The 13,246-nt window shown below is 38.8% G+C and overlaps 1 protein-coding gene across 3 annotated transcripts in view; it reads left to right on the top strand.

Moving 5' to 3' along the window:
* Window positions 1-13,246, top strand: part of LOC145337914 (protein TASOR-like) — a 59,407-nt gene that overhangs the window by 42,264 nt on the left and 3,897 nt on the right. The window contains exons 12-20 of one of the 3 annotated variants that reach the window (XM_080182706.1): window positions 268-337; window positions 461-529; window positions 1,113-1,853; window positions 3,052-3,563; window positions 4,772-4,910; window positions 5,525-6,558; window positions 10,832-10,957; window positions 11,610-11,769; window positions 12,156-12,264. In XM_080182706.1, the coding sequence (XP_080038832.1) occupies window positions 268-337; window positions 461-529; window positions 1,113-1,853; window positions 3,052-3,563; window positions 4,772-4,910; window positions 5,525-6,558; window positions 10,832-10,957; window positions 11,610-11,769; window positions 12,156-12,264 (2,960 nt within the window). Of the gene's footprint in view, window positions 1-267; window positions 338-460; window positions 530-1,112; window positions 1,854-3,051; window positions 3,564-4,765; window positions 4,911-5,524; window positions 6,559-10,831; window positions 10,958-11,609; window positions 11,770-12,155; window positions 12,265-13,246 lie in introns of all 3 variants that reach the window. The other 2 variants (XM_080182713.1, XM_080182698.1) reach the window with 2 other exon arrangements.

Here is a 13,246-nt window from a genome sequence, read left to right as displayed (position 1 = left end):
TTGGAGAGTACCAACAATAATTGAAGCTCAGCTCATTTTGCTTAATTCTTTCAGCTCCTGCATGCCCGCTCTTCAGCTAACAAACTGGAAGATTAAAGCTTAAACGTGTCGTGCATATTCGTTGTCACTCTTGCTCATTTACTTGTTTGCCTAGCACCTCAGCATTATTACTTTTTCATGCTTGCCTCCCTGTTGCTATTTACCTTGGACCAATCCCCTATTGTTCATATTTGTAGCACTTTAAAGATTTAATATCTTTATGCATAGGTTCTTATAAAACCATTGGAAGATCGAGGATTTCTGCTTTTATTTTCTCCATTGGAGATGGTGGATAATGGTAAGTGTGATTGCTCAGATTTATATTAAATATTGTAATTGAATGTGAAGGTCTTAAACTTTTGGTACAGCTACAGAGTTGATTCAGAATTCTCATTGTGATTCTTTTTTCCCTAAAAATCAGGCTCTCAAAATTCGAAGTCCAAGTTTCTTCAAGCATTATTTTTGTTTCCAGAGTCTCGATTGATTGGTGGTAAGTTAAATCAGTATGGAACCAATTCAGGCCAGAAGTAATATATACTAGGGATATGAAAAATTAAGTCTGAGTTGTAGTATGAAATTTATATTTATGTAATGTCCTACTCCATACCTACTTTAGCCATCATTATATTTTACTCTACCATCACCTTGTCAGTGAAAGTAGAAATTCTGTGGCAGTGTGTAGATGTGTTGAACGCAGCAGCAGTAGTTGCCTGGCCTCTTTCAGTTCCTGTTAATAGATGGAAATGTTTCCCTTTAATTGGACTTTAGGTCATCTTTGCCCTTATTTGGATAATTCACACATTGCACACAATTGACACACAAGCATCTTAAAACTTCAGTGTAAGTATTTATTTGCTTAAGTTTTTAAGCAGGCAGTGTGAAGTGATATCTTTTAACAAGTGTGATAAAATTTGTCAACTTTGCTACAAAAATTGTTTTCAAAAATAATGCAAACTTGGAAAAATTGTCCACAAACTTTCTTTTCCTTTCTACCTCGGGACTACATTTTAACTTTGTAGTCTGCTATGAAAATGGGCCTAATAAGTTGGTGGTTGTTTGTGTTCCTTTTGTAGATGAAATCAAGAAAAATACTGAATCTGAGTCAACTGTATACAGTGACCCAGCGGTCATGCCGCAGTTAACCAAGCTTATACCTGCGCTGCACTTTGCTCTGGATAAAATTCGAAAAGAACTGCCTAGTAGCTTAAAGAACTCAACCATGGATGCTGCATTTGAAAATAATGTAATTGGTTATCTGAAGAATTCCCAAGGGAAAGAGGCATGTGGTGAAAATGGAAAGCTTAATCAATTCATCATTCCCACTTATGAGGAGAAAAGATTCTCTTCAACCAGGCAAAAGAGATCAAATTTAACAAGAATTTTGCGCTCTTACTTTTTTCACCCTGTCCGGTATCAATTTGAGGTTTCCAAAGCTAGCGAAATGTTAGACCAATATCCAAACTCTGATGCTGAGTTACTGAACTCTACTGTTGCATGTGCTGGAGAGGAACAAAAATTTGAGAATTCAGTGCCAGAGATCACTGCTCCGGAACCAATGGATCCTCAAATGAGCAGCATCGTAGCTGATGGTAATTTTGTGATGCCTTCTGAGAACATGGCTGATTATGATCCTCATAAAATCCAGGAGCTTATTGACTTGATATACAGCAGGAAAAGGCATGGCCCAGGGGAAGCTGGTGTAATGAATATTGAAGGACTTGCACATTGTTTTTCTGACAAAAATAACCTTGGATTGAAGAGGAAGTTAGAATCTGTTTCCGAGAGGAGCCACAAACATCTGAAGACAACTCAAGGTAATGGAACAAGCATTGCATTTAATTTAAATAGCATTTAATATTTAACTTACAATAAAATGGGTAATAAGAGTTAAATAACTCCTAGCATTTTGACAGGGAATTAATTTGACTGTAATTCAGATGAGTGAGGTGAATTTATTTTCCCCCAATTTAAGAATTTGAATTTGGCTAGTTTCAAAGCTGGTTACTTAACCTGAGGACAAAAAGCACCCAACTTGACATCTGTGATTTGTTATTATGATGGGGACAGCATTCAAAAATTAGAAGTGCAAAGGGACTTGGGAATCCTAATTCAGGATTCTCTTAAGGTTAACTTGCAGGCTGAGCTGGCAGTTAGGAAGGCAGATGCACTGTTAGCATTCATTTCGAGAAAACGAAAATACAACAGGGATGTACTGTTTTATAAGGCTCTGGTCAGACCACTTTTGGAATATTGTGAGCAATTTTGGGCCCTGTATCTAAGGAAGGATGTGCTGGCCTTGGCGAGAGTTCAGAAGAGGTTCATGAGAATGATCCCAGGAATGAAAGGCTTGACATATGAGAAGCATTTGAGGACACTGACTCTGTACTCAATGGAGTTTAGAAGGATGAGGTGGGGTTCTCATTGAAACTTAGAATACTGGAAGACCTGGATAGAATGAATGTGGAGATGATGTTCCCATTAGTAGGAGAGATTGAGATCTGAGGGCACAGCATCAGATAAAGGGATGACCCTTTAGAACTGAGATGGGGAGGAATTTCTTCAGCCAGAGGGTGGTGAGTCTGTGGAGTTCATTGTTACAAAAGGCTGTGGAGGCCTACGACAGTGCTAGCATTTTGTTTTAGAAAGTGGTACAGACTTTTTTTTTCCCACTATGCATTTTCTTCCCATTGTTTAGACATGATTATTCATATAGTTATTCATTCACCCAAGTGCAATAGAATTTATGGACTGAGCGAAGAAGAGCAATCTAAGATTTACTAAGTGTTCTATTCAAGAAAGCCAAATTGTATTGAACTGGACCCTAACCCTGACAGTTCATAAACTTTTACAGAGAGAAACATTATAAACATGCACTTACAAACCCAACACAGTTTGTCATCTATATATAGGAGCATAAACAAATTTCCAGTTGATACCTTTTGCATATACTGAAGTTATTTATGTACAATTATTACCAGGCTCTGTTCTTTAAAAAATGTAATTTCTTTACAGGGTCAGTGGATGAATCAAGATTACCTGATCCAGCTTCTCAAGTAATAAATGGGCTTGGCTTTGATGAAACTGACATCAGGCAACATGAACTTACTCCAGATCCTGAAAAACTTGTTGGTTTGTTTCTTGAAGTATTTAAGTCTTCCACTTGTCAGAGCACAGACCCAGAGGTTCCATTAAACCAGGAAATAAGGATGCCGGTTTGCCCCAGTGGTGATAATCTACAAAGCAACAATGTGGGTTACTGCTGGGACCAAAGTGATGCTTTGATTAATGGGAAAACACAACTAAATCAGAAAAGCGTTGATGGCCACACCTCACACGGTGAAGCAACAAAACAAGAGCATTCCCAGGAAGGCTTTGTACTTGGCCTTGAGCAAGAAAGTCCAAGATTATGTGGAAGTGGTTCTGGGTTAGCATATGTTGATGACATTCATTTCAGAATAAAAGGAATTGATCAACCTTCAGGGGAACATTCATTACCGTACAGTATGAGGGAAGAATACCCAGAGGTAAGGCTTGCTATTCTGTTTCACTAGTTGCATACTGCTTAGAAATTTATAAAGTAGGGAAGTAGTTTAATAACCTGGATTTTACAGTCAGCTGCAAAGCAAGTGTATTTATCGCTGACTTGAAGGGAGCGGCTCACAATGATTTAGTGATCTCTGTGCTGGGAGTTCTGATAGATTAAATCTGGTATCAGGCCAAGGGAATATGCAGACAGTGATGCCAGCAAGCAGTTGGAGAGCAATCACATTGAAATATTCATACAGGAAACCAGGAATTTAATGCCATTGAATCCCTTTTGCTTTAAAATTAAAGTTTTAGATTGTGAAATAAATGGCTACAATTGGGTTAAGATGGAAACCCAAATAGAGAAACATTTTAAACACAAGTTTTTTTAAACATTATCTATCATGGGTACATTTGGCATTCCAGAAATAAATAATGTTGAAGTCAGTTGAGGTGTTAAGCATAATTGTTGAGTAAAACACACAATTGTCCCTCGTGTAATTTTTTTTCAAGGGATTTTCCAGTAAAGCTGACAGTGAAGAGGTATCTTTCTTCCTAGTCCTGAAAGATCGACCCTTGATTCTGGCAAACTGTTAAAGACATGAGCAAGGGGCACACATAGTCTCCTTTGGGTGGAAGTCCTGTATCTGGAGAAAGTTCAGTGGCCCAATATAGTCTTTACAAAACAGAAGTCTGTTAATATGGCTAAAAAAGCTTTTTTCCTTGTTATTAAAGCTGTCTATTATCCTCTTCAGTGACCGAGTTGTTCCTGTTTTGCTTTCTTTCAATGGTGTACATGTGCATCTTTGTTTTTCTGAGAGCTGCATATTTAATCTATGAAAATATTTTTGCTTGTCTAATTTGTCTTTGTAATTTACCAGTCCGGCATCTTGGCTTTGCCTTTACATGTGCCTTTTCTATTAATGCACACATTAGTATAAATCGCTGTGTATGGATAATAGTTTGATGCTTATCAATAAGTTGAGAATATATGTCAAGATCTTTTCATGCTTGTAATTATTTATGGTCCAATTCTGCATTCTTTAAATCTTCTGAAGAAAGTTGTGCTGCTAAATTGCTAGAGTGGAATCTCCAACTAATCTAGAAAAGAATAAGCTCTCCCACAAAATGGTAAAGACTTATTAATGTGAAAATGATAGATTGATGAATTTGTTCTTACGCTCATCTGTCTCTTGCTAAGGAACAGAGCTTGGGAAGTGTAGCTAGTGCTGAAAGCTGTAGTCCTTGTACAAATGCCTCCCTTGAGCAGCTGTACAGCAAGAAGATTGCCACTTCTGATTGTACCAGTGATAGTGAAATTAACTGGAAACTTATTCCCATAACTGGTAAGACAGTCTGATATTTGAGAAACTCTACTGTGATTGTGTTTGTGGCTTTGTACTTCAATGTATTAAATGTTTAATCTGGGAGAGGCGAATTTGCTTTTTTTTAAATTATTTCTTCCCAAGTTTCCAAAAAACTTGATATCTTGAGCCTTCTTACTTTATAACAATTTTCTCTCTTTTCCTGAAGATAGGTAACAACTTGAAATTGTTAGATTATAAGGATTAATGTAACCTTGGTGATTAAAATTAGTGCTCTAGCATTGTATGATGGAACTAATTGTTTTGAGGTTGTGTAATGAAGATAATGTGCTTCTCCTTTGACTAGCTGCATTATCAGTAATGGCACATTGCCATGGGCTTGGAGTTGCACTGCAGCAATGGTTTTGAGCAGAGGCTAAGATTCTTGAATGTTGAAGGAGTTAATTTAAAACTCCTAAAGAAACATTGACATCTGTTCAAAACACAAATGCTGCCTCCTTTTCAAGCATATAATTCATTTCAAAATTATGGTCTGTGCTATTCTAATTGAATAACAGACTGATTAACATTAAACCTGAAGACACCTGGGGTGTCTAGTTTATTGAATGTACGATAATAGTTGTCTTCGTTTGTAGATATGAAATCACGGATTGAACAACTCTTCTATTTACCACCAGAGGATTCATGCCCTGATGATCCACGGGTTATAAATCGTCAATCGAACATTAATCACTATCAGTCACCTTCAGATTCTGGCACTGGAAAAGGCGACACTTTTAAAGATTTCCAGCAGTATTTTCCACCTTATGAGACCAATGGTCATCTGTTTGACTTGAAAGGTGATTCAGCTTCAACAATTGAATCTACTGTTCTATTGGAGTACAGCAAATTCTCAGACAAAATGAAGCAATTGCTTAAGAAGGAGAAAGTCAGATGCAGTCCTGACAACAAAAGGCCAATATTTAATGCTCCACGAAAGGTTCTGGCACTTTCCAGGCATTCAAATGTCCAATCACACCGAGTTTCGATCCAAGGTTACACAAATAAATTACGCAAGCAGATGAACTGTGTAATTGCTGATGCATGCTGTGGCCTGTCTCGTTCAAATACACATCTTTATCCATCGTCTTCTCCGGAATTAGCTCAGAGGATGCAAGAAGAAATTGTAACTTGCAGTAGAGTTGTACAGGAGCCATTCCAATCCACAGTATCTCAGTTAAATACCTTGTTGTATTCAACAGAGGGTACTAACCACTCTAACAATTGTATGTGTGAAGAACCATTTCCCTGTGAAAAGTCTCAGGGACCTGAAAAGGATCCAAAGACTGGTGCTTCCCTATCTGAGAGTACAATGCAATCACAGACCTCTGGACAAACATTTAGCTCCATCAATGATTCAGATTCTGTAGCTGCAATCGGAGAGGACAAAAGCTTGTCACCAGAGCAAATCTCGAGCTTTGGGAACCAGCAAGAGTTGGTGCATCCATTACAAGAAGCCGGCGGAACTGTTGGGCTTCCTGGAACACAACCATGTTTAACCAACTTAATTCAGCAATTAAATCCTGAAGTCTTTTGCAGCTTAGTTGAAATTATTAAGGATGTTCAGAAGAACACTGTGAAGTTTTACATTTATGAAGTGGAGAAGACTTCTGTCTGTGCAGAAATTAAGGTACAATAACGCTCAATGTCAAATTGAACTAAAATTGTTTTTCTCATCAGTAAACAGGTTAGCCAAATGTTGACAATATTAAAATAGTTTTAGGTCACCCTGTATTTTTTTTACAAGAATTTATCTCCATTTCTGTTATGGGCAAATTGAGTTGTACAAAGCCTTGGTATGACTCCATCTGGAATACTACAGTTAGTTTCATACTATATCTCAGGAGAAGAGGTTATAGTGCAGGATCACTGAAATGTTACTAGTAGTTAATGGGTTAAATTATAAGGACTTGTTGTACATACTTGATTTATATTTCCGTACAATAACAATTTGCCGTTATATGGATCCTTTAAATTAATATGTCTTGATGTGCCTCACAAAAGCATTGTGAAGCAAAACTGAGCTACTGAGCCTTCATGTCAAAAGCATGTTCCTACCGTTATAAGAATCCTTTTAAAGGAGGAAAGAGAAGCAGAAAGATTTGCGGAGAGAATTCTAGAGCTTGGGGCTAGACAGTTGAAGGCAAGGCCACCATGACAGTTCATGTCAAAAATAAAAGCATGGGATGCTCATTAATTGTGCTCTCAACCTATCCTGCCATCTTCAATGACATATGTCCATGTACGTTCCTCATATTCCTGTACCCTGTGGCCAAGGGTTGGTTTTCAGAGTAGGGCCTGATAAATATGGATTTAAGCGTTAGAGAGACAGTAACTGAAGAGAGAGAACTGTTCAACAATATTAGCTCAAATGGAGATCGTGTGATGAGTTTTTTAATTGGGAACTCTGGCCTCAGTGGTGGTGATATGTGGCTGTGCAAATCAGTAATAACAGAAGTGCTGGAGGGCCAAAAGCTCAACAGTTGGGATTTTAAGTGTAGTTATACCTGATTTAAGAGTGTGGTTTTTTTTCTTGGAATGGACACAGAAGATGATAGCTTTGGAGGATGTGGGTTAAGGGTGTGATCAAAGCAGTGATCAAAGATGGCTTTATCTTTGATATGGGAGCAGCGTGAGCTGGCAAAGCAAGGTTTCAGTGATACCTGTGGACATAAAGATTAAGGAAGGGTAAGAGGGCAGTGAATCCTGGTGAGAGAGTACGATGAGTGGAGTTGGGTTTTGAAATCACTAAGTCTGAGATACTGTCATTTGGTGCAGAGGCTGGGGAGCAAAGCATGAAGTTGTTTCCAGAAAAATTATACCAGACTTGAGTGTACTGTAGAGAATGAGGATTTTAAATGAGAACTGAGTGGAATTTGACAAGGACTCCAAATTTAGATTATTATGGGTGATTTAATTAGTGCTCAAATTGAGGAGATGAAAGATATAGGGAAACTGCATCCACATACTGATGAAAATCATTTTTTCCAAAAGTCAGGATTCTAGCTCATTGGAAATGTAAAACTGAGATTGATAAATTTTTGAGTGTACGAGTTTTTAGAGACATAGAACAAAGATAAGTAAATGGAGTTAAGAAAACTGATGGTGGAAGATGCTTGAGGTGCTAAGTAACATAAAAGTGTTAAGTGGGAACGCTTATTGCATAAATGGTCTCTATAAATACAAGTTGTTCATCTTCTAAAGACTATATATAAAGCAGGGATGGAACACTTGGACCCCTGGGTCTGTTGCCACTTGTGTATGGTCATGACAGCCAATTCTAATGGTACTTGGGTTGTTCACAGTTGAAATGGATATAATGTGAAAATGCACTGCTGAAATCTTAGTGTTAACACTGATTTCTAGTGAGCAAAAAAAAACAATTTACACCATTGTTTCAGGTGGCTGTTCCATGAAATGGGCAAAATGCATCCACTGAAACTTTGAATTGACATTGGCAGATTCACAAGATGGACAATCCTGTCACTTGCATTTCTGCTGAAAACGTGAGTGGGAAGCTGAACTTCCTCCTCTGGGCTGGTTATTAAGTTTATTTATTGCTGTCACATATAGGCTTACATTAACAATGAACATAACATAAGAAATAGGAGCAGGAATAGGCCGTCTAGCCCCTCGAGCCTTACCCGCCATTCAACAAGGTCATGGTTGATCTGAAGTGGCTCAGTTCCACTTTCCCGCTTTCTCCCCATAACCCTTAATCCCCTTGCCTACCAAAAACCTATCTACCCGCATCTTAAATATATTTAGCGAGGTAGCCTCCACCACTTCAACAGGCAGAGAATTCCAGAGATTCACCACCCTTTGAGTGAAGAAGTTCCTCCTCAACTCCGTTCTAAACCGCTCCCCCCCCTTATGTTGAGGCTGTGCCCTCTAGTCCTGCTGTCCCTTCTGAGCGGGAACAACCGCTCCACCTTTACCCTATCCATCCCCTTCATCATCTTATATGTCTCAATAAGATCCCCCCTCATCCTTCTAAACTCCGAGTACAAGCCCAGTCTATTCAGCCTCTCTTCATAGCTCAACCCCCTCAACTCCAGTATCAGCCTAGTGAACCTCCTCTGCACTCCCTCCAAGGCCACAATATCCTTGTGCAAGTGCGGCAACCAAAACTGCACACAGTACTCCAGCTGCGGCCTCACCAGTGCCCTGTACAGTTGCAGCAAGACCTCCCTACTTTTATATTCAATCCCCCTCGCTATGAAGGCCAGCATCCCATTTGCCTTCCTGACTACCTGCTCCACCTGTAGGCTGGGTTTTTGCGACTCATGCACAAGGACCCCCAGGTCTCTCTGCACCGTAGCATGCTGCAGCTTTTCGCCCTTTAAGTAGTAGTCCTTCCTACTATTATTCCTGCCAAAGTGGATAACCTCACACTTGCCAACATTGTATTCCATCTGCCAGGTCCTCGCCCACTCGCTCAGCCTATCTAGGTCCCTCTGCAGACTTTCTACACCCTCCGCACAATTTGCTTTTCCACTTATCTTCGTGTCATCAGCAAATTTCGACACCTTACACTCAGCTCCCTTCTCCAGATCATCTATATAAATGGTAAATAGCTGATGCCCCAGCACCGATCCCTGGGGCACTCCACTAGTCACCAACCGCCAATCCGAATAGCACCCATTGACACCTACTCTCTGCCTCCTATTTGACAGCCAGTCCTCTATCCACACTAACACCTTACCCCCAACTCCATGCCCCCAACCTTCTGTAACAACCTTTTGTGCGGCACCATATCAAACGCCTTCTGAAAATCGAGAAACACTACATCCACCGGTTCCCCTCTATCCACCACACTAGACACATCCTCATAGAATTCCAATAAATTTGTCAGACACGACTTCCCCTTAACGAATCCGTGCTGCGTCTGCTCTATCAAACAATTCTTCTCAAGATGCCTTGCTATTTCTTCTTTGATGACAGATTCAAGCATTTTTCCTACAACAGACGTTAAACTAACCGGCCTATAATTCCCTGCCTTTTGCCTGCTACCCTTTTTAAACAGCGGTGTAACATTAGCCATTTAACATCTCCTAGTTACCACACTCCGGTACCTGTTTGGGTACACTGAGGGAGAATGGCCAGTGCATCTAACCAGCATGTCTTGGACTGTGGATGGAAACTGGAGCAGCTGGGGAGAACGTGCAGAATCCGGACAGACGGTGATCCAAGGTTGGAATTGAACCTGGGTCCTTGGTGCTATGAGGCAGCAATGTTAACCACTGTGCCATCATGCTGCCCTTAAGTTAATAGCTGCTCTCTCATTGTAGTAATACCTCTTTAAAATATCTCAGATTTTGTTTGTTCAAAATCATGTGTATTTTTGTGTTTTGCAAATAGCTTAGTTGCACTGAAACAAAACATTTCCGCAATTTATGCACACAATCGCAATCTGTTGATGTGACGTTGTGATGCATTGACACCCTGTCCTGTTAACTAGTGGGAATTACTTCCCCTAAGCTTCTCAGTCACTCTGACCAATACAGAACACCCTGGTAAAAGACTATATTGAGCATAGTCAAAGGAAGTGAAAAAATATAACAGAGAAGAATATGCTCACACAAGATTCGTTTGCAATGCTTCTCACCTTTTGGCTAAGATCAAGTATTGGATAAAGCCCAAGATGGGGTGCAGTGCCTTATCTTGTCAGCTTGGATCTTGTTTGTCCCTCTTGTAGGGACCATGAATTGGATTCAATTAGAATTTGGTTTTGGAGTAAGCACGGAGATGGATTCAGGTCCACCTGGTCCATTCTGCATTGGCTTTGTGACGAAGAATGGAGAAAAAGTTAAAAACAGGTTTAAGTAGGTATTTCTATTTAAGAATTATTTCTTGAATTGCTACACAATTTGTGAATAACTTTTAAATTCTGAATCATGCAGGAATATTTGACTGGATTGGGTAATAAGGAGTGTCATCCCGAGGAATTTTTGAAAAAAAAAGATGGTTCGATGGATAAGTTACTGATTATAATTCAAAATGAAGACATTGCATCTCACATTCACAAGGTGAAGGCATCTCTCTTCAAAAATCTTGTGCACTCAATTGACATATCTTCTACTTCACTGAAGAACTGAAACCAAATGTAAATTGTGATCAGTTATCTAGAGAGGTTTTTAGTACACAAAAATGCTGGGAACATTCCTATTTTAAAGTTTCATGTTTCTACAAAAGTAATTTTTTAATTTTACTGTAGTTTGAGATATTGAATTTATTGCCGGAAGTCTCCTTTGTCATGTATGTAAATGCCATGCTTGGGATGTCCATTATAATGCAACTGAAACATCTGTTTGTTTAATAAGTACAACATTTGAATGAGACTACCAGGACTTAATGAACGGACTGGCTCTATTGACAAAAAACTCTTGTCGATTGAGGAAAGTGCATTTTTTTGATGGAGTGGAGTTAACACTGATATAAAGAAATTTGTTTGCACAGTATTAAAGATAAAGCTCAGCTTAACTCTAGCAGGTTAAAACTCTCCCTTGCAGTGACTTGCATTAACTTTGTCCCAATGTCTGTTCAGTCCCTGATACCAGATTTAGACTGCATTTACATTATAACTTTCTTAAAATTTGATTTTAAGTTTGTGTGAAAATTGAAGTAGTCATACTTGTTTCTGCAAGTTATATTTATTTGAAGGGTTTAATTTAATTGCAGGTCCCATCCTTGATATCTTTAAAGAAGTTGTCTCGTGTCAGTTTTGCTGGTGTGGATAGCTTGGATGATGTACAAAATCACACGTACAATGAGCTTTTTGTTTCTGGTGGATTTATGGTGTCAGATGAAACCGTCCTGAATCCAGAGTGTATTACTGTTGGTAAGTTGGTTTGCTACAGTTCAGTGTTTACTGCCAGTTCTAATTGCCAAGTTTTATTATGTTGAATAGGCTTGCTATTATTTGATAGTGGTTAATTAATCTCCTAATTTTTAAATTAGAAAATAAAGAATTATGCTGTCTTCTAAATGCTTCAGAAAGAGCAAAACAGTGAAAATGACAAAGGGAAGTTTAAAAATGAATGCTGTGGTTCATTCCCCCCTCGCTCTCCATCTGCCAGCCTTTAAAGATGTAGATGACGTAGCTTGAGAATGCAAACCCTCTCTGGGTTAACATTTGAACATGTTTCTCTGATAGTTTCAAGTATCTTGTTTTAATTGCGGAAATGTTATCAGAGTTATTTAACTATGTAAAACATTTTTCTCTAGAAAAACTCCAGATATTTTTGGAATTTCTTAAAGATTTGAGCACTCCTGAAAGCAAGTGGATCTGGAAGGTTCACTGCAAAATATACAAGAAGTTAAAGGAGCTGGCAAGGTTAGTGTGTTGCATCTTGCTTCATACTGTTGGACAACACCAAATTAACTGTAACCTATCACAAATGCCATAGTTGAATATTGATTATATTTGACTCTTTTATTGCATAGGTCATGCTCACCATTGAAAATTGTTATGTAAACATTTCATGTTCCTGTGCGGACCCATCTGTGCCTCTGTCTTGGCCAACTTTTCCCTCCCCAGTTCCACTTTGAACAAGTTGTTTTGTTCTACCTTAAACCTAAAAGTCCTTTATGGTCTTCCTAAGACCACAAACAGCAACACACTTTCACAGGAATTGGCTTTTGAATTGTAAGTGGGCAGGTTATTGTTCATGTTTCTCTTCTTGCCTTTTCCCTCACCCTACTATTCCTACTTTAATCTTTGACTGTTACCCCATCTCACCATTGTAAAATTCAACCTGTGTTTTTGTTTCTTTGTTGAATCTCTTCCCGTGCTACAAAACATACACAATCTGGGTGGGCGCTGCTACCTGAGCCAGCATTAATTATCCATCCCTAATTGCCTTTGAGGGAACAATTAAGAGTCAACCACGTTGCTGTGGGTCTGGAGTTATATGTAGGCCAGACCAGGTAAGAACAGCAGATCTCCTTCCCTAAAGGCATTAGTGAACAGGATGGGATTTTATAACAATTGACTGTTTTCATGGTAATTATTAGACTTTTAATTCTAGATATTTATTAAATTAAAATTTCATCATTTACTATGAAAGAACTTGAATCCAGATTGCCAGAGCATTGCCCTGTCTCCACTCCAATGACAATACCACTATGGTACCTACCAGCCTGCAGCTGTCTTAAATATCATGCCTACTACCACCTTCTAACCTAAAGGACAGTATGAAATAGGAAAATACTTTAAAAAGTGCATCAAAATTCACAAATGCAGATAATCCAAAAATAAGATTTACAGCCAGTTGCAGAAATAAAGCTTCAAAATATAATCTTACATGACAGCAAAT

This window comes from Carcharhinus amblyrhynchos, chromosome 3, assembly GCF_965287045.1.
Source record: "Carcharhinus amblyrhynchos chromosome 3, sCarAmb.v2.hapA, whole genome shotgun sequence".
Taxonomy (NCBI): Eukaryota; Metazoa; Chordata; class Chondrichthyes; order Carcharhiniformes; family Carcharhinidae; genus Carcharhinus; species Carcharhinus amblyrhynchos.
Note: the sequence above shows the minus strand (reverse complement) of the source record. Positions and strands in the feature narration are given on the sequence as shown.